Here is a 24,311-nt window from a genome sequence, read left to right as displayed (position 1 = left end):
CTTGATACACACTGAAATAGTTGAGCTTCATGATCATGTTCTCAGTCTTACGTTTGAAAAGGTGATGGAAATGGACCTGTAGCATATCCACAAAGGTGTTTGCTCAATCCAACATAATGGCGTCCTTGCAGAGACTCCACACCCCCGAGATCCAAGCTTTCAACTACAAAATAGAACTCCAGAGCTAATTCAGAAAAATAAAAATCTCACGTTTTCTGACTTGAAACTCTGTACTTTCAATAGCAAAGGATATATATGGTGGACTATCAATTTTTGAAAGGAGAGCTAACAGCTAGCCCAAACCATCCACTCCATAACAGCAAATGATACATGTCATGCATGACATTTCTGCTCAATTGGTTATCTCTTAGGATGTTTACAGGCAAGGGTTACGAATACACATCAACCAAACTACTATGTTGTCGCCTCACCTCGATGTGCCCTCCCACACCTTCTAGAAGGCAATACATCAAAGTTGTATCGCACCACCTTCTAAATGGGCACTTTACACCAACCTTGGATATTTCTACGGACACTTGCCAAAATATAGCTGATGTAGCACTCCCTTCCCCTTAAAGTTTGTTTGCATCCTAGAAGATAATATCCAAAAAACTCCTCTGGAATTTTCTTTCACGTTCTTTTTTCTTCCAATATATCCTTGCAAATTATCTAAATAATTTTTATATGCCACATAAGTCGCACCTAAACTTCCATACTCCCGCTGTCACTAACGCATGACCACTTCTGGTACGAACAGTTCTGCCATTGATGTTTCCTCTCAACTTGACTATCTCACTGTTTCTGGTACCCATGAATGCATATGGGCATATTCCATACAATTCTGACCATACATTCCCACACTATCAACAACAAGAGTGTCACACTCAGAATTATCCCTTGAATCAAATGACATGCCATCATATTGCTCCACTAGCGCAACTCTAGATCCATGTGGTGCGGTACGTGATCACGACGACATCTTCGGTTTGTTCCAAAGACTTCTCTTCCAGGCTGATGAAGCAGTCATTTAATGGGTTGGAGCTGGCTCAAAGATGCGTCATTGAGAACCATATCGGGGTAGGAAGTCAATGTCTCATTGAGAACATCCGGTCTTCACACTCATATAGGACACGTGATTGTGGAAAATGCCACGTAGGCAAAAAATAGCCTGCTACATGGGCAGCAGATGGAGGATGAAGGGCTGGATGATATGCAGCAAGAGAGGCTGGATCATCACAAGAAGGATCAGCCACATGGCCTGCCAAAGCAGGCTAGCATAGGTGGCACAATGGAACCAGCCTTTGATCCAGGACCCAGCAAGGAGGCCTGAAGAAGACAAGGTTTGGGGGGCATATGTACCCCAGCTTGGTCATCCATAGCAGGGCCAGTGGGTCAGAAGATTACAGGTCGGCAGGGGGGGATTACTCAACCAACCAGCAGGTAGGGTAGGTAGCAAGCAGGTCATCCCTACACTTCGACTGGTCCACCAGGCATGCAGCAGAGGGAGCAGTTACACAACCATCTGCAGTCCACATGTAGGCAGTAGACTTGGCTGCAGATGTGAGGTACATGTGAGGTACCATCAGGAGGGCATCTTGTGGCTGCAGATGTGATGTACCATCAGGAGGGCATCTTGAACTTGCTATTGTCATGTTTGTGGTTTGTTTGTCCCGTCTACAGCTGAGTACATCTCTCTAGATCCGTGCGTGTTTGTGTTTGCAATACCACTATAGACATGTCTTAAACTTGGTATGACGTTAATAGTGTTTGGGCTGTGTGGGTAAGGCCTTAAAGACACCTGCCCCATCACTGAAGGTTTTCTGCCAGGAAAGTCTCCAAAACTGCTGTGTATACCCTTGGACGGTACCAAGAAGTAGTCTCTGGCTTCATGAGACAATCATCCAACTTGTTAGGGGTCCGACTAAGCCTTACTTATGTGCCACAAGTCAGACCCACTCTTCAAAAGAGCAAGATCACCTATCGTTTGAATCTCAAGAAGGTCACTTAAGCTTGCATCTGCTTTTTCTTTTAGGTCTTTACACCTGTTTGTGTGTAGCAGTTTTGCCTCCTGCCAAGTGGCATAGATGTACAAATATGGACCTACTAACAAGAAGCGAGGATAGAAAACTTCAGAACCACCAACACCTTGCACTCTGTCTGTCTCAAGTTCTCTTTGTGCCCTTAAATAGCTAGTTGTTAGTGGGGCGGTGACTAACCCAACTGTGAGCTGGAGGACAAAGGGTTACTGGACCTGGGTGGATAGGATTACCTGGAGATGGAAAGCAGGCTGGTGCGCCACGTCTGCGATTGTCTGGAAGAGCAAAATGTCTGGCAGCAGGACTGCAACGCAGTAAAGCAACACCACAGTACAGCACTGCCAGGGCCTATTTATAGGCTTGGCAGTAGGGAACTCCAGCAGCATGCAGCAGATGCTCGGTTCGGAAGTTTTTGAGTCGGCCTGTTCGCAGACAGGGTCGGCTGTTTTTGGGGAGGGCACTAGCTCCCTCTTTCCCTATATAAAGGGGAGGTATCTTGCCCACTCCATCAGCCACTGAAGCTATCCAAGGCACCACAGACTGAAGGAGTGCAGTGCAAACATTCCTCATTGCATTTTTCCCAGCACCCTTTTGCTAGATGTGTTTAGCTCTTCTTTTGTGTTGCTTTTCCCATGCTTGTGCATGAATAAAGTCTAAGTTCTTCTTCTCTCTCTCGTGCTGTATTTCCTGAGTGAGGTTTCAGCATGCATGTGCACCTATCTTAAGTGAGAGATCAGTGACAGTTTGAAAAATTCTGCTGCGCCAGGTTACTGTGCAGTAGACCATTCAACTCTAACATGGTGTCAGAGCAGAAGGTGGTACCCTCTTCACCTGCTCCAACAAACTGAAGGAAGGCATCCCTCAGGCAAGGAGACACCATTTCAGTATGGTGCTGTAAATTCAGTTTTCTGTTCCAGTGTTGCACTCAGTTCAGAAATTTTTAAGTCTTTTACACAGGCGCTTACAAACGGCTTCACGCATGTCTGTTCCCAACTTTGAAGAAAGTGGGACTGATCAAAGGAATGAACCACTGAGCCTTTTGGACCCAAAGAAATGGGCTTCATCAGACAAACGAACATTAGAAAATCCTTGATTCCAGAAGTCAATCAGCCCAGATGATATAAAGTAAAGACGTTGCAATAGAGAATGGGTTCTACACAGCAAAGCCAGGGTAATACCCTTGACAACAGTCTTTCAAACATCCTCAAAGCTTCAGTCTGGCAGCATCCAGCATTGCTGAAGCAAAACTAAAGTAAGAAATCACCACCCAGGGGAGATATATCCCATTGATGCCTTGCTCACACGGAAGTCATGCATATGTTGCCAGCTTTTCATTATATTAAAAATGCATCTATAAACGAGAATCATGGTGTTTCATTGAAAACTGTTATTGGGGAACTTTCAAGCATGAATTCGAGTGGGTCTTATAACTTTGACGTTGGATTTTCAGATTTGAGCAAGAGGCTGTGAATGGCTATTTTTCTTCTTCAAAGGACAATGCATCACACAACCTTATTTGCATGTAACCATTTCACACAAAGGCTTCTGGAAACCTATCTGTCAAGCTGCCACATATAATACACACACACACACACCCTTTGTAAGAGTAGGATACATCCAATCATACAAATTCAGGATTTTGTTGTTCTAAAGTCCAATTTTCTACAATGAAAATAAAAGTGAAAAAAAGAGAAAATGAGCTAACAAAAAATAAATCAATATAAAATAAAAAATAACAACAAAAGGTAGGCATATCTAGCAAGCAAAGCAACGCTTATGACGTCATCAGTGCCCAAGCAGAAGCAGCTATACTCGGTTTCTAAAGACCCGTGGAATCTCTTGGGCAACCCAATGCTTACTAAAATGCGTCAATTAAACAAAAGATAACAAGAAATGAAGAAGAAAAAAAGAAGGTGACTAAGCAAAAATAAACAAAGGGGAGAGATAACCAGAAAGGAAGAAGATGACTAAATGCAATAAAACAAACAAAAGAAGAAACAAAAAAGATCCCCAAAAAATATATAATATAAAATAAAATAAAATATTTTAAAAATCACCTACTTGTACCGCGTGCAGGACTATGGCTCTTGCACCGCAGGGTGACGTAGACTACAATAGTTGGCACAATCCTCTTGGTTGGGGTGATCAGGGAAGTTGGTATGCACACACATGCAGGTGGTTCGAGAGACTGGGATTCCACATAAAGAGGCTGCCACCCTTCCAGTACAGCATTGATGCTGCATTTGTCCCATTTCAGGGCAATGAGTTCAACCAGGTCATCCGAGAGGATCTTTTACAGCTACATACATTCAGGACCTGGTTGGCACTGAGGGAGCTCTTTGTGAAGTTCAACTTCTATTAGGTTCGAGGAGAGTTTTATTGACCCGCCGCTAGGGTACACTCAGATCCACCTACCACCACTCACTGAAGATTGCTATTGGAGAATTCCATGTTTCATCACGCCGACTCCGTATCGAGAGTGGATGAGCTGAGGGGATTCCTAGACAGAGTTGTGACTACACACTATGTGACCGGTATGAGATTGAGTCGAAGGAGCACTTCATGTTTCATTGCCCAGTTTACTACGAGAACGGTGGGGACGATACCACTGCCTTTTCGGAGACGGCTTCGGGCCCCTTTCCAAACTTCTATCATACCCAGACTAGAGGTGCCTCACCACTTTCATTCATGAGGTAGTTCGACATAGAGAGCATCTCATCACATCGTAGAGAAAGGGATGGAGCATTTTATCAAACTCATCTCAGAGAGTGACGGAGTTCTTCCAACCAAAGCATACTGCCCGCTCACCACAGATAGCAGGCAAGGTAGCAATCTCAAAACCAAGACGCAGCACATTCAGCAGAGGAGGGACACAGAGATCACATTAGCTAACATCTTATCCATGTTCAGACAAAAGGACACGGCCGACAGGGATCGCTTGTCAACGTAGAGCTGTTGCCAAGAGGCGATAGACTACATCCATAGACAGCAGACAGGGATCTATCACACGCTTCATGCATATACAGCCTCACTCGCCATCGAATCTACTTTGACATCTCATGCCGTGTTGTCCTGGATTAGGCTATATCTACTAGGACGATGAGGATGTTAGTGAGGACTATGATTATGGTGATATTCATAATTATGGCATTTGACTATGTCCTACACAGTTTTCTCGCATGGGTTAGGATGCTCATTTAGTAGCTCCATCCTTTTGGCTCATTGTATCAAGTTTTGTATCAATCTTATAAACCCATCGATCTTCGGTAGACTTTAATACAATAAAATTTTCAAATTTAAGTTAAAAGCCAAATTTGAAATTCGTATTTCAAATTCAAATTGTTTTTGCATTTGCTGCTCTTTTCAATTTCTAATTTCCATTTAAGTCTTTCAAACCCACAAACCATATCTGGTCTTAGGGTTTGAAAGGCCTGGGCTAGCCTTTCACCAAGATCAGTTTTCAAACCGATCTTGTTTGCGATCTTGGACCTGGCCCTTCATCCCCAAACCAAGATCAGTTTTAAAATCAATCTTGGATAAGGGGATAAAAGGTCATATGCTTAGCCTTTCATCCATAAACCAAGATCAATTTAAAACCGATCTTGGATTGGGGGTGAAAGGCTAAAGCCGATCTTGGTTTATGGATGAAAGGCTAAGCATATGACCTTTCATCCCCTTGTCCAAGATTGATTTTAAAAGTTCTAAATCAAATTTAGCAATCAAATTTGCAATTTGGAAAACTTGTCATTCAATTCGTTCTAAACCAATTAGGTTAGTATATTGAATCTTTCAAGCATTAATAGAAGGTTCCTTCCTTAGAATTAAAAAAAACTGAATCTTGAAAAAAAAAAAAACAAATTTAACTTAAAAGACACATTTTCAAATTAATTTTTTTTAAAAATTTGGCGCTCTTTTCTTTTCAATGTCTAATATCAATTTATAACCTGAAAAAAAAAATCAAATTCAAGTTAAAAGACATATTTGAAATTCGTATTTCAAATTTATTTATTTTTAATTTGTCATCCTTTCTTTTCAATATCTAATTCCAATTTATGACTTGCTGTCTTTCAAAATTGAAAACTTGCTTGAAATTTCTATATTTCTATATTTAGAGAGAGAGAGAGAGAGATTGTTGCAGAGAGAGACAAAGGTGAGAGAGAGAGAGAGAGAGAGAGAGAGGGAGAGAGAGAGAGGAAGGAAGGCATAGAGAGAGAGAGAGGGAGAGAAGGCTAGAGAAGAGAGAACAAGAATGGGAGATATATATATATATTGAGAGAGAGAGAGAGAGAGAGAGAGAGAGTAAAGGTCTAGAAGGGAGAGAAGGGAGGGAGAGAAGTGTCTTTATATTGGCTAAATGTTGCTAATGCCTTGTGCCCAGCTTTTCGAATCACTACTCCCATGTCCATATTGTGGACCGAATTTATGCCACAAGAAGACATAGACGTCCATTGTTTTGTTGCAGTTCGACCATCAGACAATGAACATGAGAATGTGAAGTTCTAGGTTGCAAAAGTGTTGGACGTGAGAACGGATGGCCAGGGGGAGGTACAACATTTACAGGGTATGATATGAGCCAACATTTTCATGGATTAAATTAAATTAATATTTCTTAATCTTTAAGTGCTTTTTCATGCATTCAAGAATTATTTTTAACAGGAATAGGATTCGAACCACAAAACTAGGATAACAACCTACAGTTGCCTTGTCGAGCACAGAGGTTGAGTATAGGGGTGTAGCAATGGCTGCATGTGAGGTAGCTTGGTTGCATAAGCTACTTAATGATATGCATCAGTACAGATGGGCCAGTTGTCATTTATTGTGACAACATGAGCAGTGTACACTTGGCAAATAACCCAGTCTATCATGCTAGAACAAAGCACATTGAGGTGCATTATCACTATGTGCAGGAGAAGGTTCTAGTAGGTTTTATTGATCTAGTTTATGTCAGCACAGAGGATCAGGTAGCTAACATATTCATGAAGGCATTGGGTGCACAGAAGCTACACAAGTTCAGAGACCTGCTTGGTGTGCAGGAATTGGGATTGAGCTCGAGGCGGAGTGTTGAAATATTGAGCTCCACTCGTGATATGCCAGGGTGACCATTGTGCATTTATGTCATAGTTTTGCATTATTAGTGCAACGTTATAGAGAAATATTGTGAAATTTATTATGTGAAAATTACAGTGCCAGAAAGTAAACTTTTGATTCTCGAATGAAATTTTCATAAAGTAAACTTTCCACTTGGGAAGTATTTTTAGGATTAGTCCAAAACTAGACATATGAAAACTTTCCATTTGGGAAGTATTTTTAGGATTAGTCCAAAACTAGACATATGAGTCCAAAATTAATTAAATGTGTGTTAATTATATATTTAGGGAGGGGTCCTTCATAATTATATATTTAGAGAGGGGTCCTTCATAATTATATATTTAGAGAGGGGTCCTTCATAATTAGTTCATAATCAAGAAGATCCAAGAGGAAGGAGCTTTTGTTGGAGGTCAGATCCAAGAGAAAGAGCGAGGAGGATCCTACACGAGCTTCGACGACGAGCAAGAGCGAGGAATAGGAGGTAAGAAATTTTCTCTCGCTAGCATGAAATTTTGGTTCTGTGCTTTTGATTCGAAGTAAGTAGGGTAATTTTATTCTTCTGTAGGAAGAGACGAAGGAGATGGAGGAGGAGAGAAGAGATGGTGGGACAAGGAGGAGGAGGAGGAGGAGGGGAGGGGAGGAGGAGGAAAAAGGGAGGGAGTAGGTGAAGGGAGGAAGGCGACGAACAAAAGGATGAATTATTAAGAACGTAAAAACCTAAAGGAACCACTTACACTTATGTGCCGCTTCCTACAAGGATGCAAAATTAACTTCCTTACTTAGAAAGCACATGCATACTGAATTTAACTATTTTTTGAAATTAAAAGAAAAATGGGCTGTTCAGCTCCCTGTTTTTTGTTTTCAGCATATGTTCAATCATTCTAAACATGCCTAAGGCCAATACACTATAGATAAAACTTCATATCTAAGATTGTGCATACTTTTTCCATTATTTTTCTTGGATTATACTTCTTGTGTATTAGCAAAGTGATCAAATTACTACAATGAATGATAAAAGTTTCCTTAGATGGAAAATCTATGGAATTAGGAAGAAATGACTTCATATTTTGCCAAATCAGAAATGTTTTGGGTCAATGTGAGGCATTTTAATTTTTTATAATGTGTAAACTACTATATTCAGGTTGTTGGCGTTTATCATATATATCAAATTCTAATCCTACGGCAAATTGAGAGAGTCTAAGATCTAAGAAGACATAAGAATCCCCTCTTGAAGTACAGTTAAGTTCCCAAGAGTCACGAGGATAGATTCATTCTCAAAAAGCGCAAGCGTCTTTGCACATAAAGTCTTGAAAGTCAGGAATATCTAGTACAAATAAATCATCTATAAAATGCCTAACTTGGCTAAGCTTATGTAAAATGATAGGGCAGGTATTGATAGATATAAGACATTGCATAAACTCGAATTCATCAATGAAGAGATAAAAGTTTGCTAAAAAGACAGCACAATTAGTGCCCATAGGGATTCCTATATTTGTTGAAACAAAGAATCCCCTATTGTGATGTAAAGACTATCTAAAAGAAAATATATCCAAAAAGTCAAAACATAAAGCTGTTTTCTCAACTTTTAGCACTCCACATCTTTGTCAAATCTCAGCTTAAAAACTTCAGCCATTAGCTTTTTAATTCTAAACTTCAGATCTTCCAACTCGATCTATGTATAAAGCGTACTGAAATCGTAGGTTTGTAGGAGAATAGGAGACCCTTTTTCTTGAATGGTTCGAGAGGAATTTAAAAACTTTACAATAGGAATCACTCCTACGGAGTCATTTAAAATCCAGCTTGAATATGAAGGGACATCTGCCTCCTTTAATAAGTCTCTCCAAAGTTCATCGACACTAGACAACATGGCTTTGAAGCAGTAGCTTAGTCATTTAGATACATCTATCAAAGTAGTCTTACAAGCAAGTGCAATAAATCAAGGCTTTTTTGAAACTTCCAAGAAGCACAAAGAAAAGGGATACCTGGATTGCAAACAACCCTAAAGACTTGCACAAGCTATGGTCTTTTGAGATCAGATCCTTTTGAGAAACTAAGGCAAGGACGTAAGTTTTGGCAAACGAGTTCACTTCTCTCAATAGACATTCTAAGTAAAACTTTTTGGAAATAAAAACAAAGTTATTGGAACATTTGTCCATATAAGATATGACAAATTTCCAAAGGAATTTTTGGAAGAAGAGTTTCATCTTTTTTAGAAAGATAATTACTTTGCTTTGAGCAATTAACTGAAGAGACTTCGTCTAGTTTCAAAGCAACTTTCTTCAAAATCCCCCCTTTTCATTCTGATAAGATATTTTGAACTCCTAAACTTTCTTCTACTTGAAAAGCAAACTTTGAGATTTCATTATCAATAGCTTTTAAAGGCAAGACTCTATTGAAGAGTACAATCGAAATTTCGGGCCTTTCATGAAAAGGTCTCTTTAGTTACTAGAAAAGAAAATTGAAGTATTAGCCGCGTGACTACGTTCCTAAATCAGCACCAACAAAACTTAAGAATCTTTTACTTTTACAACAACAAGATTGAAGATTTTGATTGCTCTGAAAGCGTTTTACCAATCTCTCCATAGTTGAAAGCCTTTTGTCCTAAAAATTTTACATACTTCCAAGCTACTAATGGATGCTTCAAAATTCTTCTCACATAATGAGGGTGAGAATCCATACTTCAGGAGACTTCGAAATTGAGTTTAAACCTCAGCAATCATGCATGTATGAAAAGTCTATTGAGTTTGAGCAGACCCAAGGAAAGATAGAGGCATATTGTGGTGATGTGATAAAACGCAACCCTGTTTTCATTTGATCCAGGCCAAGACATGGTAGCCAATTCGGGGAGAAGCACGAGCTCAGGTTGTACCAACCGTCATGACAAAGGAGCAGTAACACGAGGAAGTACAGACGTGATTCATCCCAAGATTTTGAGATAGGCCAGTGCTGTGAGTGTTAAGGAAAACTGAACCTCGTGCCGAGGTCTGATGGCCATTTTCTTACCCTGGTTGTCAGAGGACGATTCTCTTTCGTCCAAAAAACATCTTTACTAAAGCTTCTAGCCCAATTCCTAATTACATGCAGCCTGCCTAATCTCTTCCATTCAGAAAAATCATGCCATTGACAGGGCTTTTGTCTCGTTTCTTTATATTGTGGACATCTGGATCATAGACACATGGGTAGTTAGTCCACTTACTGTCTATTCGGAGGCGCTCCAATGTAACTGCTGTGTTCTGTTTTAAAGTCCTGTCTGCCTGATAAATACAGAAACCTGTAACTAGGGGGAGAAAGCAAAGCAGCTCGTGCAAAATATCTAATATGATAGCAGAAGCTTCAGCATGAAATAAAGCAGTAAAAACTCTATGCAGGAAAGGGGCAATTGATAAGTGAAACATACCTTGAATTTGTAGGACCTGCGCTCTACAAGGACGACATTCTGAACTTTATAGGAATCAACAAGCATGTGCGCTAGATAACCTCTTCCTGCCCCAAACTCAACATAAACTGGTTCTAAATTTGAGTACTGCTTCGCTTCGATGGTCTTTTTGTTGGAGACAAAAGTATCTGTATTATGAGGCTGAAGCAAACCAAAACTCTCCATATTGCCCAGCAAAGATGCTTGTTGTAAAATATGTTTCTCTTGAAAGGGTATCCTCCTGTAAATACCAAAACACAAGCATGGAGTCGATGAGTAGCATTAAAAGTCTTCCTGACATGAATTCTTCGCAAATGTGACGAAGCTCCAAAACCGTTATTACAGCATGGGCTTCCTGTGCCATACGACTCTCGTGTATTGCCATTGTAGGATGAAATGGGAATTCAGTGAACGGGATTTCATCTTCCGATATGAAATTCAGACATGTTTTGTTTCAAAGAATGACGGCACGGCTGCGCTTGCTGAAAGCGAGGATACCTCTTTTTTGTCGGGGCCCGAAGGGGATACGTTTGCATTCTCTTGCAAAACACAGTATCACTAGTGTACACTTTTCTTACGCTCTATACAAAAGTCTACCCTCTCGTGATTATAAAGGAAACAACGTAAGTAAGCGGGCTCACCTATCCAGTTCTGAAGCAACCCACTTGTTACAAGCCACAGGATGTTGAAACGCGTGATCAATTTTATCTTTACAGTGCATATCGTACGCAGCCTCTATTTTCTTCACTAACGCACTGAAGTCCTGTTTGGAGAGCGAGTTTGAGATTGCTCGCTTCATTTTCGAATCCCAATAGCCTTTGAGTGCGTCATCACTGAAGTTAGGCTGTCGATGCAACTTTCCCTTTACCTCTTCACCAATTTCTCCTCGGCATCCAAAATTAAGGTCTCCAAGGCTTCCTTCAGCGGTTTCGTTTGTCTGCGATGGACTGCAGCAGCGTTCCTGCTGATGGGGACAAACAATATTTTCGTCGTCACTGCCTGCATTTGCTTCTTGGCAATAATATGGCATTTGTTCCAATCGTTGAAGACGTATCAGGGCAGGGCATTTTCGGGAATGTGTCTCGAGCTCTGCTTGCAATATGGTGCTGTAATACACGCGCACAAAACACTTAATAAACATTTGAGGCAGCACATTCCCGCCCATATCCTTGTCAAAACACAGGATCTTACATTGAATAAGAAAAGCTCAGTGTAACATGCAACAGGACAGCGTGACGATGGCCAGTCCAATTTCTAGGCTTACCCGTCTGGCATGTTGCACACACAGCATAGACGACTTACTGGGAGGGGTCGATAGGACAAGGAAGCCTTATTTCGAGTTCGGACGGCTTATGATTCCCACAGTACCTGCTTACTCACGTGATCGAATTATCTTTGTTACCCAGGGCTTCATCTGAGAGCAAATCAAATGAGAAAGACGCAGAATACAACGTAAAAGTGCATTCTTCATCACTTTAGCTTACGTGAGGTGTGGCAGTGCCATAGCAGCACAGAAGCGACGTTTGCGAGGGACCCAAAACTGGCATCGCCTGGGCTCTTGGTATTCCTCGTCTTCCATGGAGCTCAGCTCACAATCTGCAACATCGTTCATGAATCCAATGTCGCACAAAAGTTCTTTACATACATACATATCTACGTACAATACATTATATCAATATATCAGGCGAAGCCTATAAGTGCATTCAGAAGAGAAAATGGGCATTTCTTTTTTTTCCCCGCCATAGGTCATTTTTGGCCTGCCATATATGGAGGCCTAAGTAACCCCGATAGCATTTGAGAAAGCTCATTTTTTTGAGGGATTGGCACCACGTGGAGCCACATCAACGCTTCAAATCCCCTCTCTCTCTCTTTCTCCCTCTCTCATTGCTAATTTCTTCAGATTCTTCCCTTCAAATCCTCTCCCTCTATCTCTCTCTCTCTCTCTCTCTCTCTTTTTGTTGCAAGTATAGTACGTGCACTGAAAAATATGTAATTGCATGTGTGGCAAAGAGGTCTTTCCGCTAGATTGTTAAGATCTAACGACTTTTGCTTTCCATCATTTTGTAAACATAACAAGTAATGCAAGATTTTGTAAAAAAACTCTACATGAGGAGCTGTTTTCATTTGCAATAAATTGGGCCTTCTAAGATAGTGTACATATCTCCGTTGTACATTCCTTCATGGGGTTTTACAAATTTCCTTTCATCTTTTTTTTTAACAAAGTTGATGTGGTAACTCCCAAGCTACTGATTCGCAATTGGGTCCAATAACTGTAGGAACAGATTTTTAGGTTGTCTCTTTCTTAGTAGTTTCAACTAGATGGGTTTACTCAGTATTAGTGGTGTTGTTTTTTACTATGGTTCACATTTAAGGTTGCCAAACATTGCACTTGCTGTTCTATTATTGATTAAGGGGTAATTGCAACTGAATCTTCAAGTAGGGTTGTAGAAGAGGTTCATAAAACCCTGGGCATACTTTTTGAGAAACTTCTGATGAAGCAAATTCATTTTCAGAGCCTATACTTAGGTCCACTAGTCAGCCCCCTCTACGAGTTGCAATACAAGAGCAGTGGTAGTTGCTCCACCTAATTTTGTGCAAGGAGGGAATTCCCTACCAGTACTTCAAATCTCTGAGTTGTCTGAGTTCATACGATTTCGCTTTGCATTTGAGGGGAGGCTGTTGGTAAAATATGGAACTTACAAGGCTAGGGATGTATCGTACCCCACCTGTTTGAGAGCTGATTTCACAGATAATCAAAATTGTGACACGGTTACTTTGGTTGTCCCACATGTATAGGTGCCCCAATACAAAGATACCCTAGTCATTGATTCCTTCTACCGAATTGAGGGTGCCACCATTGTAAAGAAAGTTGTAGGAGAAGGTGGGACATGTTGCTTCTCTCTCCACGTAGATGCTACTATGAATGCTATCAAGGCTGCACCGTTTGAGGGTATGATTACAATGCTCCCTGAGATGACTATTGCTCATTCCTTGGGTGTCTTCCCTTGTCCGCACAGCAAGATGCACAATCTCGACAGTTGTTGGGACCATGGCTTGTGTGATAATAAAGGCGGATGCAGATAGTTTGATGATAGCCAATGGTCCCTTACATGAAGACAGAGCCACTATAAGTACTACTACATTGTAATTGCTGATGTTGTAGACGTAACTACCATACACACAGTCCATAATTTGTTCTTAAAACATCTTGTTGCAGCTCCACTTTGTAACTGAGCGCAAGAACATTCTGTCACGCCTAATCCAAGAGTACCATGATGAAGCATCACCATGTATATGCTCTGTAATGTTTATTACATGCGTGGCAAAAATACAATGGGTTTTTTTGACTTCACTGTCCTAGCAGAGATTCCAAAGGGTTAGAAAAGAGTTGAACTGTAGCACGCTTTTAATCGCCAGGTTTCAAACTTGGGATACGGGCGTAAGGTAAAATGTATTGATGTTTTGAAGTTGTTTACTACATTGCACTGTGTTCTTCCACTAAAGTTTTACTTTATTCATCGATGTAGGTGTCGGGCATTCTGCATTTCACTCACTTGAATGCACAGCTCATTGATTACCGATGTGCTTCTTGCGGTAGAGTGCAAGTTAGTTTGCGAGCTCAACCGTCCTTTCTACTTCACATGTGATTCTGTCCATTGTGTAGTGAAGATCCCTAGCCTCAGTGGACGAATCCTCCTACCCAATGGATCAGATGTAAATGTTGAGATTCGTGGCAACCATGTTGACGCTCTTCTATGCATAGACACTTCATTCCTTGAGCTTCATGCTACTAGTGTTGTGCAAACTTGGTCACTTCTGCTAGATATAAAGCCGAGTGTCACGTTCACAATAAATAGTGCAGGTTCTATCATAGCATTTGAACCAAATGCATGAAGATTACACATACCATGTAGGAGTGAGCTGGTTTAGCTATTTTTTGAATAAGTGTTTCTGCAATAACTGTTTGAGCAGCCATGAGAATTGTGGATTCTCTTTTTTAGTCGTGACCTAAAGCATGTGGCTTTTGTTGTATACAGTCATGCTATGTGTTTAAGGAATTCTTTGAGCTTCTGCATTTGCAATAAATAAATTCATCTTGCCTCCAAAATATTTGCTTGTTTCTGCTCATATTAAAGATCATGGATTGGACATCGACTTTTCTATTTATGTTTGGTGTCTGCCATAATAAAAATGACAAAATTTCTATTGCCTCTTGAATATCGTGGAGTGTAATGACTCTTACACATAATTGCGTACCATATGTACTCATTGTATCGGTTTTAAAAGCTTTGTTTCAACCCTTTTACTACTCTTAAATGTATGACTAGTAACAGTATTGAAAATTAATGTTTCAAATTCTTACATACAACCTTGTGCGTAATAGTACGAGTCTTTTCGTGCTTTAGTAATGCTGAAATTTGGAGACTTGCAGGCAGTAAAAGCTTTGCAGTAAGAGAAAGTCCGCTTCGAAGGTCGCTTGTGCTTCCATTACTTTATTTCAACTGCAATCAACCTAAAGCCTTTGGCTTCTGTTGTATATAGACATGCTGTGTGTTTAAGTTCTTTGAACTTCTGCATTTGCAATAAATAAATTCAGCTTGCCTCCAAAATATTTGCTTATTTATGCTCATATTAAAGATTGTGGATTGGACATCGACTTTTCTATTTCTATTTGCTGTCTACCACTATGAAAATGACAGAATTTCTATTGCCTCTTGAATATTGTGGAGTGTAATGAATCTTACACATACATTGCATACCATATGTACTCATTGTACCGGTTTTAAAAGCTTCCTTTCATCCCTTTTAATACTCTTAAATGTATGATTACTAACAATATCGGAAATTACTGTTCTGAATTCTTACACACAACCTTGCATGTAATAGTACGAGTCTTTTCGAGCTTTAGTGATGCTGAAATTTAGAGACTTGCAAGTAGTAAAAAGTTTGCAGTAAGAGAAAGTTCGCTTAGAAGGTCAGTTGTGCTTACATTCTTCCATTACTTTATTTTAGCTGTACTAGAAGTTCAGTCCTCTTCATAGCTTGAAACACTGCTGCTCCTTTAATCTTCTACTGTCTCATTTCTGATCATAAAAATGGTGTGGTTTCTAAAAGTTTACTGTTACAATAGTAACATTCGATCATGATTTAGTAATGGTAATTGTTTTCATTATCTACTAAGTGTTCTGATGTTTGAGATGACTCTATTTACAATGCTTTCTTCTCATGAATAGTGTCATGCTTAAATGGGGTTTTCTTAAGAGTGCTGGCTCTAGAAAGATTGGCCAAACCTTGGGATTTAACAAGCTTCTAAACTTGTGTATCCACCGGACTTTAAAACTGCTTTCCCAATTTATAGTTTTTAGCAGTTGACAGACTATTCGCCATGGGTAAGGAGAAGGATGCTATAACAATATAAAAAAAAACTTTTTTGAAATCTTGCAGTAGCAGCACTAGAACAGTGTGGTACTCCCTCGCACCTTAATTGCAGTACATTATTCAAGTTAACTGTATAAGAGAGGACTTGATAGTGTCCAAGAAACCAATAAAGACTACACAACCTTGCACGTAATAGTCCAACTATTTCCACCCTTAAGTAATGCAAAAATTTGGAGGCTTGGAGGCATAAAAATATGTCGAGTAAGAGCAAGTCTGCTTTGAACGTTGCTTGTGCTTCCATTATTTCATGTCAACTATACCAAAAGTTTTGTCATCTTCATAACTTAAAGCACTACTGCTCCTTTTGTCTTTTACTGTGTCATTTTTTATCATAGAAATTGTATTGTTCATGAAAGTTTACTGTTGTGCTAGTAACGTTTCATCATGATTTGTTAGTGGCTAATAAGTGTTTTGATATTTGAGATGACTCAATTTACAACACTTTCTTCTGATGAGTAGTGTCATGCTTAGATGGGGTTTTTGAGAGTGGTGGTTGTAGAAAGATTGGCCATGGAGTTGGGATTTAAGGAGCTTCTGATGTGTGTCCATCGAACTTTAAAATTGCTATCTGGATTTTTTGCTTTGAGTAGCTGTGAATACTTTAGTGCACGGTATATATACCGCCCAACAAGTTTTTGACTTCGAGGACAAGACAATTGTAGTCGCTCCCTCAGAGGGCTTCTCTCCACTCAACATTTTCATATACAAATTTTCAAAGGAGCTAGCATTTCCAACATTGTTCTATGGACACCCAAGAAACTACAACATCCCTACAAGAACAAGCTACTAAGAAATAGCTCAATGGGAGCTAATGAACAAGGACCGTCCCTTTGCATACTGTATATAGAACCTGTTCTTCAAGATAGTCAAAATTCTAGTGCGACAAGTGCTTTCATCGACATGGGTTCATCTGAGGAAAGGCCAATTGTGTGGTAGAATACTAAAAGCAATGGACACAATGTAAGACACAAACATAGAGAAGCTACTACAATCAAACGTAGGATATCATGATTTTACATGCTTACATACATCATTGGATTATAAATACAAGCTAAATAAGAACTTATTTGCAATGATTCGACACTTGGGACGTCCTACATTCTTCATCACATTGTCTTCTGCAGAGAGACTTTGGGAACCACTAATGGCATGCCTTCAAAATCTCCACAACAAATCTGCCAATATTGAGGGAGTCACCTCACAAATGATAGCAAGAGAGCTAATTAGATCAGATCATGTCACAACAGCAAGATACCACGTCAACAAGTTCCAAGCATTGAAAAGGTTGCTAAAGTGGGACAATAGAATTATTGGGGAAGTGATTGCCTTTTTCTTTGTTACAGAATTCCAAAATCGGTTTGTTGTGGATTAGAAATGCACCACAATATGGCATTGTGACAGATGAGGAAGTTCTAAACTTTGTTGACACATATATAACAACAGACAACAATTGGTTAGCGTCAAGCAACAGAGATTTGCAAACTCACAAACATAGGCACACATGCAAAAAATGGACCCCAAAATCCAGATTTGGATTCCCAAGGCCACCTATGCGAAATTCAAAGATAATTGTCCCACTTGAGACTAGCCTATTAACACGTACAATCAAAGACACTCTTTAAAAATTTGAAAACACCTTAGAGGATCGTTCCATCATGAACTTAGTCTTTGTTAATTTATTGGCAAAGTTAAACATATTAAAAGATGAATACATAAGTTGTATTCGAGCTAGAGTAACACAACCAACAATTTTACTACAAAGGCAACCCAAGGATGTATACACAAACAATTTTAATCCAAGAATAACAGAACTATCCGGGTGCAAATACTGACATACAATATGTTCTAAACTCGCATGGAGTAGCTTCTTAATGTACATCATACATTACCAAAGCCAACAAGGCGATAACACAAGCAATTAAGGAAGTAATGGCAACATGTATCAATTCAAATGCTCCAGCAACGGAAAGGATACGAAAGGTTGGCAATGCAATCCTCAACACTCAGCATATTAACTCACAACAAGCTGTCTACATTGCATTATCTCTACCTCTAACAAGTAGCATAAGGAACTTCACTTACAAAACACAAGCACACTTGATGAACGTATATTGTTGTTAAAACGAAGACATCAATTAGGAAAAATGGATCCAAATAGTACCTTTTTTTTAAAATGACCAAATAAAAAAATATTGTAACCGCAATAGCATCATGCAACACTTACATTTGGCTGATTTCACAGCAAACTACACCATTAAGAATAAAATGTTACACATGCGAAAAAAAGAAAAGATACTTCGCTTTAACAATTTCAACGCAATAAAAGACCCAGAAAACCACTACAGAGAATAGTGTCTTCTCTACTTACCATTCATAACACATGAGCATGTTCTTGACAATGTGTGCATGACATGTACGAAGCAAATGAAGCAGAAATACAACAGAATAGAAAGAGTTACAACAACATGATTGTTGAAAAACCTCCAAACATACAACTAGACACAATAAATACATCATCGAGTGACTCAGACATTGGAAAGGTTCATGAGGGCATGGACCTAGGCATCGATCTAGATATCCGACGTCAACAAAGAAGAAACATTATGTGTGCCAACTTTACATACATGACAATGCCGAATGAAGAATTCCATGCCAAGCTCAGGGAACTGACACAAGAGCAAAGACTAATAGTGGACAATTTAATGCTACAAAAAAGAATAAAAAGCACCATGTGCTTTCATTTATTTCTAACGGGCAACATGGGGACTAGAAAAACTTTTACATTACTTCTCATAGTCCAAAATCTAACATTACAGTCACAGGCAAACATTAGACACTGAACTACCAAGAGTCCTCTTGTTGGCATACACAAGTAGAGCAGCATTCATCATTGGAGGTGCAACAATCCATTCAGCACTACACTTGCCTTTGTTAACATTAGCTTACACAAGCTTGTCTTCTTAAAAATTGCAACAGCTATCTTCATTGTACAAAAAGGTAGAACTAATAGTGTTTGATGCAGTATCCTTAATAGGTCAAAATACTTTTTTAGCTGCAGACATGCACATATATGAGATCAAACACAATCACTTGGAGCCCTTTGGCGGAGTTGATGTACCCTTATATGGAGACCTATGCCAAGCAAGCCCAACAAAGGATTCATGGATTTTCTTAGATAAGCCCACTAATACAATAATAATGCCATCCATCTAGAAAAACACATTCAAATATTACGAGCTCACAAAACCGATGCATCAAAACAACTCTCACTACCTGCAAATATTAAACAAAATTAGAATTGGTCAACCTTATTCTATACAAACACAGCAAAGGATACACACAACAATGAGGCGCTCCAAGTTCTCAATTCCAAAGCACATACAATAATGACAAAGGACACAAAGCACAAAACATGCACTAAAGGACTAAGATTCCAAACGACCCCAAAACAACAACTGGCTTGCATTCCAAACTAAATCTAAAAGAAGGCATGCTCATAGAGATATGCTCGGGCAATGTAGATACTAAAGACGGCCTTGTCAACGGAGCAGATGGAACATTCACAACTACTAATGTGAGGGAAGGGAAAACATAATGTGGATTGATTTCAACAATAACAAAATAGGGACAAGAATGTGAGCACAACAAAACTACTTGTACAATGAAACAACACCAAAAAATTGGACTCCAATTTTCACGGTAACAAGAGAGTTTCAAATTGGAAAGAGCACCCTGAACACAGTAACGTGCACACAATTCCCTGTATAACCTACAAAAAGGACAATACATCGAGCACAGGGCCTGTCCATGGACAACTTGGCTTCTGACCCTTCAAATATCAAATTGCACGGACTAATATACATGACACTATCAAGAATAAGAGACCCCACCAATTTTTACCTCCTAAAAACATATAATCAAAACAAATAAAGGTGGATGATAGTGTTCTTCAGGAAATCACAAGGCTACGTACACAATGCACATGGCCTTGCATGCTCAGTAGAGTACTGAGTGATTAGAGGTGATTAGGTTTTGTGATTTACTTTTGTGGTAATTACTGCCCGGTGGTGGTAGCTCTCATCAGCCACGTCTGTCCTAGCTAAGATTCCATTGTTAATTACCAACCACTGGAGTGGCCTGCTCACCATGGTGTCTGCTTCGTGATTACAAGCTCGTCTGGGGCGGTGCCTAAGATTCCACTGCAATGGCCTCCAATTAATATGGATGGAACCCCGAGCTCTAGCCACCATAGTGGCTTGAATTTTATGATATATAAGATTTGTAGCATTTGGCATTCTATGTTGCTCTCATCTGCCCCTACTCTGCTACTTTGCTCCATACCCCTCCTCTAGCTCTTTTCCACCCCTGCTCTACTTTGCTCCATGCTCCCTCCTCCAACTCTCGTTACTCATTTGCTACTCACCCACTCATCTCCACCATGCCTACTACCACCCCCCTCGATGTACTGTGATCCCAATGTTATCTGCCTTCTCATATAAGGTGATTGCATTGCACTCACTTGGAGTAAAAATGTTGGCACTAGTGGAGACCCTTCTTCCCATAGTCGATTCCCCCTAATTATGCATGTCACCACGAGGTGGAGCTAACCAATGATTGGCCCATGCAACGCTGATGATTGGATGGTGAGCTTGATTTGCTGGTGGATCACCTACATGGAAGGCATGTGGTGATTGACAAGGTGGTTGTCTCTACATACACATGACTGGATACTTACTTTAAGAGACGCATCTTTCCAACCGTGCATGGCGGTGATTAGAGTGACTATATAGTTGATGATAGCAAAGGATTTTATTTCTTTATCCAGGCCTTTGAGGCTCTCTGTGTCTACAAAAACATCTCTCTAAGCAAATGTTCTTAGGGTCCCTAGTAGAGTCGATCCTCCGGATCATTTTGGTATTGTAATGTAGTGACAAGCCCAGCAAAGAAGTGCTGTGATCCATAGTCTTTTGCATCAAACATATTAGAGAAATTTTCAACTATCTCTTCCATTGAATGTGGAGTTCGTGGTCATTTTGGTATACTAGATTTGTTGTTTTGCCTCAAGTATTCGTTGTGCAATTGTCTTGCCTTAAACTGTGTTGGATCGACGGTTGTATTGCATGCATATTGCAAAACTTGATACATAGTCTCTAAAAGCCATCAAGGAGGAAGGAGGTGAAGGAGGAGAAGGAGGAGGCGGGAGGAGGAGGGAGGAGGAGGAGGGAGGAGGAATAAGGGAGGAGGAGGAGGAGGGAGGAGGAGGAAGAAGAGGAGGGAGGAGGGAGGAAGGAGTACAAGGGTAGGGAGTATGAGGGTAAGGGCATGGTAGAACACGATAGTGTAAGGAAGCATGGACAAAATGGAGATCAATCACATGAACACAATAGTGAAAGAGTTCATTCCATTGATATTTATACATATTGGGCTCTACACAATTCATAGGTACTTCTAGGGTGGGACCTCTTTCGTAGGGGACATCTTGGATAAGAGTCCCTCCAATTTTTGTGGGGACCTCTTGGGTCTCTACATGAAGTGGGGGAACCTCATGGGTCCCTCCACAAAGTGGGGGGGACCTCAAAAAGTGTAAGCTTTTAGTGTTTCTCTCTGTAGCCATAGTATTTCTCTCTCTAGATCCTGATTTTGCAAGGATGATTGGATCTTTTCTAGCAAGGATTTTGGCTATCCACATCCTTTAAGATTCATCATACCATCTGCCAAGCTCAAGAACTACAAGCGGAACTTTGCCGCTACTCTGTGCACACAATGATCTCATCTTTGTTACTCCAGACTGTACTTCAGTCCCTTGTTGCCACAAAGTAAACATTCCCCCAGACCGATTTGGCTACCCATCCTCGGGTATCTGATGCTTTGAGTGGGAAGATTTTTGAACTTTGTTCCTTCCATGGAGTTTTTTGGTTGTCAAGCTTGGTCTGATTTACCTTCTTTTGATGTGATTTTGTCATTGAAGTAGTTCTCGCCTTGTTGTTGATTGTGTGCAAAGTTTCTCTTCTCTTGTAGATTGAATGTGTACCTAATTTTTCCTTTTGATAATGCTTGGCATTTCTCATCTTTTTCTTGTAGGTGGTATGTAGATGCACATGCTAAGGGGCCTTGTGTTTGATTACCTTGTTTGGCATCAAATTTGGCTCACAAAAACATACTCTTTTACTTGATACATCCTTTTTGTTTAAAATGTATGTCTCCTTGGTTCTTAAAATTTGATTCATTGTCTTTTGAGAGGAATTATTGTAAGAGAGAAAAGGATGAGGTGCTCAATGATGAGGTTTAGGACTGCATGTATGGCTTTGGAGTCCATGGGCCAATTTTTGGTATTGACAATGTCAACAACGTGAGTTGAGTGTACCTAGTTTTGTATTGATTTGCATTAATATCATATGTGGTGCTTATATCAACTTTATATTGTCACCTAAATACTGTGAAAGTACATGCTTGGAGCTTGTTGGATGTCTTGTGCTACCTAAAGCAAATATTCGATTTGAACACCTACTCACCTATGGACTCTTGAGGACTGTGCTTTGATTTTGAGATTGAATGTTTGACATGTTAGTGCTTTTTCTTTTCAATGGGGTTTTATTTGTGCATCTATTGTGTCTAAAGTGGAAAAACTTGTGTGTCTATGAACCTAACCTATGTGTCTAGGTTTGAACTTACAAAGTTGTAGGATTCAAGAGAATCATATCTGCAAATATTATTCATGGATGCCATGGTTGAGAAACCATGTTATTATTCATAATTCAATCCCCAAATGGAGTTTTACTAAATGATACTCCTCTATTTGTTTTTATCCTTCTTTCTTTCAAAGACCAAAATCATCATTGGAAACATGTTTCTTAGAGAAACTCTGTCATTTTGGTCTTTAAATTTTGTTGAAGCTTTTCTAGTCTTGTACTTGAGTTGATAGGCATGTTGGCAAGTTGACTAGTATAGGGAGTTGACACTTGGAGTTCATATCTAGATATGCTTTTGGTAGATGTACAACCTCTTCATTTTGTAAGATGGATGGTCGGATTGTGTTCCATCCTTGAATGATGCATGCCTCTACTAATTTGTTTGGCTTTAGTGATGCATGTAGGTCTATCTCTGCTCTACTTTTGATCTCTTGGGTTTGATTCTTTTCATGTGTTGAAAGCATTCCATATGTGGCCAAGGTGGGTTGGAGATCTTCATGTCGAGGAACATTTGTAAATGATGACTCCATGCTTGGCGTGTAACCCATTTTTGTGGATATAAACTCACTCTTTATAGGCTCCGCACACTATCGTCCAGGTACCCACATTTCTTTTAGCACATTACATGGTCTATCAATAGTTACAAGTGCTTTTGGGATAGCAAAATTCCCCACTTTCTTTCTACATATTTTGGGAATCCATTCCCACCTTAATCTTCTATCCAAGTGTTGATGTCTATGGGGCAGAAAGTGGTGCACATCTTTCTTTTGTATCTAGATACATTTTTTCCTTAGTTGTTTGGATTGCATATGATTGTAGGAGTACTCATTGTTGCTGAAGGACCAGTGCCTTTTCTATTGATGGTTCCGTGTTGACATTCTCTTGGGTAGCCATTTGATTGAGTGATTCACTTTGAAGTCCTCTTTGATCTTTATTGTTGAACAAATCCTGACCGTAAAGTCTTCATGTGTCTTGATATTGTTGGCTCTCCCTTTTCAATTCTATCAACTGTGTAGATCTTTGATATGAGCCGGTGTCAATTGCTAGCACTTGTTTGAGTTTATTAAGGTCCACTTTTAAGTCATGTATCTCATTGTTTTGCTCTGTAGGGCATGAAGTAAGTTTGTTCTTTTTATTCTACTCTTCTTGTAGTTGTTGCCTGATCTGTATCAACTATTGTTGCCAAGTATTCTAACATGCTCTTGGAAAATATTCTTGAGTTGTTGCAGATCTTGTGGTGGGCAATATTCCCTCTTGTACTCCCCTATTGAATGTGTCAAGAATAGGTCTTCAAGGGTTTTGATAAGAGAGTGGATCCGACTGTTGTACCTTTGTAGTTGTCTTTGGGAAATCCTCTGGTGCATGGCATCTTTGCCCTTACTTTAGGGCCCTTTTTCTTGGTCATTTGAAGGACAAATTGGACCTTGTCAAAGCCCACCTTTCCCACTCTGAAAGAGCATGTTTTGCAAAAAAATATCACTACTTTTGGCCTAATTTTTTACATCATTTCGAAGTCCAATCATTGCTCCATTTTGAGGCACATTTCAATAACGTTGCCAAAATGTACCAGAATTGCTTGCAATCTTCACTAACATGATTAGCCATTCACAAACAGTATATCTACAAAAATTATGAGGACTATTA

General features: G+C 39.7%; 1 protein-coding gene across 4 annotated transcripts in view; it reads right to left on the bottom strand.

The window, feature by feature from the left end:
• Window positions 1-12,273, bottom strand: part of LOC147883037 (methyltransferase) — a 47,608-nt gene extending 35,335 nt beyond the window's left edge. For 2 of the 4 annotated variants that reach the window (XM_087399718.1, XM_087399721.1), the window contains exons 1-6: window positions 12,024-12,180; window positions 11,842-11,907; window positions 11,181-11,645; window positions 10,522-10,780; window positions 10,321-10,378; window positions 77-163 (exon numbers count right to left, since the gene is read on the bottom strand). In XM_087399718.1, coding sequence (XP_087255844.1) covers window positions 77-163; window positions 10,321-10,378; window positions 10,522-10,780; window positions 11,181-11,645; window positions 11,842-11,907; window positions 12,024-12,151 — 1,063 coding nt within the window. In that variant the 5' untranslated portion in view covers window positions 12,152-12,180. Of the gene's footprint in view, window positions 1-76; window positions 164-10,320; window positions 10,379-10,521; window positions 10,781-11,180; window positions 11,646-11,803; window positions 11,908-12,023; window positions 12,181-12,200 lie in introns of those variants that run through there. The other 2 variants (XM_087399719.1, XM_087399720.1) reach the window with 2 other exon arrangements.
• Window positions 12,274-24,311: the final 12,038 nt, after the last annotated feature.

Source organism: Dipteris shenzhenensis, chromosome 28, assembly GCF_047967505.1.
Source record: "Dipteris shenzhenensis isolate YYH24624 ecotype China chromosome 28, Dip_SZ_1.0, whole genome shotgun sequence".
Classification (NCBI taxonomy): Eukaryota; Viridiplantae; Streptophyta; class Polypodiopsida; order Gleicheniales; family Dipteridaceae; genus Dipteris; species Dipteris shenzhenensis.
This window is presented reverse-complemented; position numbering and strand designations above follow the sequence as displayed.